The sequence below is a fragment of the Arachis ipaensis genome, chromosome B03, assembly GCF_000816755.2.
Source record: "Arachis ipaensis cultivar K30076 chromosome B03, Araip1.1, whole genome shotgun sequence".
Classification (NCBI taxonomy): domain Eukaryota; kingdom Viridiplantae; phylum Streptophyta; class Magnoliopsida; order Fabales; family Fabaceae; genus Arachis; species Arachis ipaensis.
In genome coordinates this window covers 112,545,476-112,549,768 of record NC_029787.2, presented here as the reverse complement: position 1 = coordinate 112,549,768, position 4,293 = coordinate 112,545,476, and the positions used below count along the sequence as shown (strand labels likewise).

Here is a 4,293-nt window from a genome sequence, read left to right as displayed (position 1 = left end):
CCTAAGTCTTGTTATTATTTATAATTAAGAAAGAGTCATAAATAAATTTATTTTCTTAATGAATGTTAATTTTGTTGTGAAATTTTATATTATCTTTAAAATTTTAGCATAATTGAGTGTAATTCTTACATTTTGAAATGAATTTATTCGAGAAAATTAAAATGCCAATCACATTATTATTGAAAAATTACTCTATTAACATAATTAGTGGTGCTTATTTGAACAATTAAATTTAGCTTCTAATGGTATTAAAGTCAACCTATTTTATTGTCTTGTGTCTTTAAAGAATTCAGAAGACTGACATAAAAATCTAATAATTGAGAAATAAAATTTAATACATTGGGTATATTTATTTTAATAAATATTTTTCTATCCAATACTATAAAAAATACACTGCCACCTTGAATTACTACAGGTTTAACTTCCATCGACAGTAGTAGAATACCTAAATTGAGATATTTTCGGGTTATAGTATTTATCAAACAAACAATCAATGAAACACTCATTTGTGCCTTCTCATTTTGAGTACATTTATACATAAAAGAAATTATACATAAAAAAAATTATACATAAAAAAAANAAAAAAAAGAAGAAAAGAAGAGTTGAAATAGCAAGAATAATAAAAATGATGATTCTTATAATTTTGTGTAGCCATTTATATATAATAGACCAAAAGTCCATAATTATCTAACAAATTTAATTTGTATTTATTGAATTCAATTTCAATAAATAAAAAATTATTTTATTTTAGTTTAATCCTTAATTCACATGATTTGAATTTGCCTCAATATATATGATTTGATTTAATTTGATTTGATTATTAGTTAAAAATATTCCAGTTGTCTATTTTATTCATAGATTTATTATTTTAATGACTAATAAATTAATCAAATTAATTAATACACATAATAAATTTGAATAAATTAAAAAATAAATTAAAAAAATACTAATAAAATATTAAAAGAAATAAATTAAAAAATACTACCAAATCAAATTGATATAAATTATAATAAATTAATTCGATATTTAAATATCTAATCAAATCAATTAGTTGATATAGTTAGTTTATCGTAATAATTTGTATTTAATAAGTTAAAAAAATCAAAAAATACTCTCAAAAGCAAGTCATGTCAACTTCATCACTAAGACTGCGTTTGTTTATTGTCTTTCAAATACATGGATACAGACCCAAATACACAAAGAAACATATACACAAAGATATACAAATTTTTTATTGTGTTTGGTGATATTGGACAAGACACACTAGTATAAACTAAATATCAATTTTACCCCTATATTATCACCAATGGAATAAGGACAAGAGTAAATTACTAAGGATAAATGAGTAAATATTTGTATCTCATCAATGTGTCTCCGTGTCTCATCTTTTTTTAAGGANTTTTTTCTAATACTTCCTCTTACCATTTTGGATCAGAACTTTTTTATTTTTGACTGTTGGGTTTACTGTTTGGGCCAGTGTTGTCAGTGTTAAAGCCCATTATTGTCAATTCTGTGTGTACAGGGAAGAGAAGAGAACTGAGATCTGGAATGAATCAGTAATAACTAACAAGTAGTCACTGGCTTCTTCATACTTTTCTCCTACTCTTACGGATTTAGTTAGTTCAGATTCATCCTTTTTCGATCTTGTTATATATAACATAATATAATATAACTCTCTTGTTTATTTAGTGATAATAATTAAGAGACGCTTATGTATGCAAACTCCTGTGTGTTGTAGTAGTGAACTAGTGGCTATACACTACTAACATAATCACTAAGAATGTGGAGAGATTATGCAAGAGGGCATGTAGCCATAGCAGTGGACAATAAAGAACCCAGTAAACTTGCTCTCAATTGGGCCCTCGTGAATAGAAATTTTATAGGTGTTAACCCTGTCATACTAATCCATGTTGTTCGAACCCCACCAACAGGTACTTACTCACTGATTTTTGGTGCGCGCATAATTTTTCTTTTTAATATATATTATGTACGTGTTCATGTTGTATGTGTGTGTCTAACTCGAAACACATTCATTTGTGTTCGATCTAGGTATCCAGGCGCAATCCGATGATGAGGTTATGGAAATGCTAATTCCACATCGTAGCTGTTGTACTGAAAGAAATGTATTATTTTACACTAGTTATTCTAATTATTAACTACTAATTAATTTTTTTACCCCACAATGTGATGAGCGAGCATGTATATGATAATGCAGGTGCAATACGAGGTAGTGATAGTTCGCGACGAGAATGTGGCAGCTGGAATCCTTGAATATGTGTCCTCTCAAGTGGACATTAGAGTATTAGTTCTTGGCTCATCAACTAAGAGAAGCAGAAAGAGTGCACTTTCCAGGTTTATATAATATAACATAGTTTAATTCATTTGTTTTCTTAATTAATTAATTAATTGAATTCCAATTGAATTTGGAAGGATATTCAAGAAAAAGAAGAATCGAGAGGATGATGTTGAGACTACTGTATTGAAATGGTTGCCACCTCACTTTCGTGTTCATGTTATATACAAAGGGAATATGACCTCTTATTGGGATGCCTTAGCGGCTCAAAGATATAAGTATCGACGTCTATCTCCACTCAACCATAATCCACGGTACGCATATTTTTAGAATAAATACCTAAATTGATATTTAAAAAAAAGTAGAACAAATATTTTAGTTTTTTAATAAAATTTTATTATTTTCATTGGTTGTTCTATAATGACTATTAAATTATCTTATAATATGATTTTTTATTTTTTGAGACTAATTTATTTAACAACAGTAATTTTTTGAGACTTATAATGAAATAAAATTTATTAGAATCAAAATATTTAAAAAAAAATTTGAAGGATTAATTTAAAAATTTTTTTTATCTTTCTTTTATTTGTGAATATCACTTTGCATTCATGTATAACGTGGTTTATTTTTTATCAATCTTGTTACAGGGTCCGCATTAATAACTACCCAGAAGTTGAGTTGGATTATGAAGAAAACAGCAACCCGCCATTAAGCTCTGGAAATGAGAGTCCAGACAACAATGATTCCATCTCATTTTATGAAAATTTACATTCTAGACAAACACTTGGTGGATCTTCATCATCAAATAATTTAAACTCGGATGATGATGAGCCCTTGTTCTTACTAGTAAGTCAACTATGGATCAAAAAATTCAAATGTGCTCATTGCTTATTAGATACACTAAACACATACCAAATTTGTTTCTACCATCATGACAGAGTACATGATAAATGGGTATTTAGGAACAAGGACATAATTGTCCTAGGAATTATATATTGCTATAAAAGACCATGCAAGTTCTATGTGCACAAAGGGTGAACAGTGTTATGTAATGCATCATTATTTCCAATTTTGTAGGACAAGATGGAAGATGAAGTCATAAGACAAGAAGTAGTAGGGCCTAAGAAAGCAATAATGGAGTTTTACCATGAAGCACAAATATCAAAACAAAAGGTTGTCCTGAGATCTCTCAATCTTAGCTTTCAAGTTTTCCATCCTTAATTGAAATAATGTTTACATTTCACATTAAATATCTCAAAAATAAATAATCATCACTTTTTTATTTGGTCCAGTTCAACTGAAAGGTTGCAACATGAAACAAGAATAAATAATGAAAGAAGCTGAATCAGAAAAAGTATTAAAATCTGAGGCTGCAATTGAAGAAGTAGAAAGGTTAGCAGAGCAAGCGGTGGGGGAGAACAGAATGTCAGAAGCACAAGCAAAAGCAGTGATGGAAGCAGATTCAATGCAAAAATTTTTTGATGCTTTGCACCAGTCTCAAACTTTTCTCAAATATCAAAGCTTATTCAATATTTTTATCTTTCTGTTTTTATCCTATATGTACTACTCATCATTTAAATGAACCTTGTGCTTGAATTATAATCTTTCGAAGAGTGGATTGGAAAAGTAATCACAACTATCTAGACGAGGTGCATGATGTATGGGAGGTATTTCATTAGGTAGTTAAAATCTAGATAGAATAAAAAAATGTTAGTAAAGTTTACTGGTATCAGTTAATAAAGGATTGAAGTCTTTTATTGCTTATATATTAGAAACTCTTCTAATATGAAAGTCTATCTATATATGTGTGTAGCTTTTTATGGTACCGATGTTGAATCTATGAAACTTATTATTCATATAATGTTGAGTAAATTTTTAAGGTGGTCTTCCTATTTGCAGTTGTAATCATGTTAGTCTTATATTGTTCTTTGGATTCTTTTTGATGTTTAGTCGGCAAACGGAGTATTGAACATACTCTGACCCGGACATAGGGTTAAACG

The 4,293-nt window shown here is 28.5% G+C and overlaps 1 protein-coding gene across 1 annotated transcript; it reads left to right on the top strand.

Annotated features, from left to right (window-relative positions):
- Positions 1,781–3,514, top strand: LOC107633575. Its single transcript, XM_016337186.1, has 6 exons — positions 1,781–1,931; positions 2,050–2,123; positions 2,216–2,352; positions 2,431–2,607; positions 2,941–3,139; positions 3,371–3,514. Exons 1-6 carry the CDS (start codon positions 1,781–1,783, stop codon positions 3,512–3,514), a joined length of 882 nt encoding a protein of 293 aa, XP_016192672.1.

Coding starts and splice junctions, on each gene's coding strand:
- LOC107633575 (XM_016337186.1), top strand. CDS start 1,781: ATGTGGAGAGATTATGCAAGAGGGCATGTAGCCATAGCAGTGGACAAT. Junction 2,124..2,215: donor GCTGTTGTACTGAAAGAAAT/GTATTATTTTAC, acceptor ATGATAATGCAG/GTGCAATACGAGGTAGTGAT. Junction 2,608..2,940: donor CCACTCAACCATAATCCACG/GTACGCATATTT, acceptor ATCTTGTTACAG/GGTCCGCATTAATAACTACC.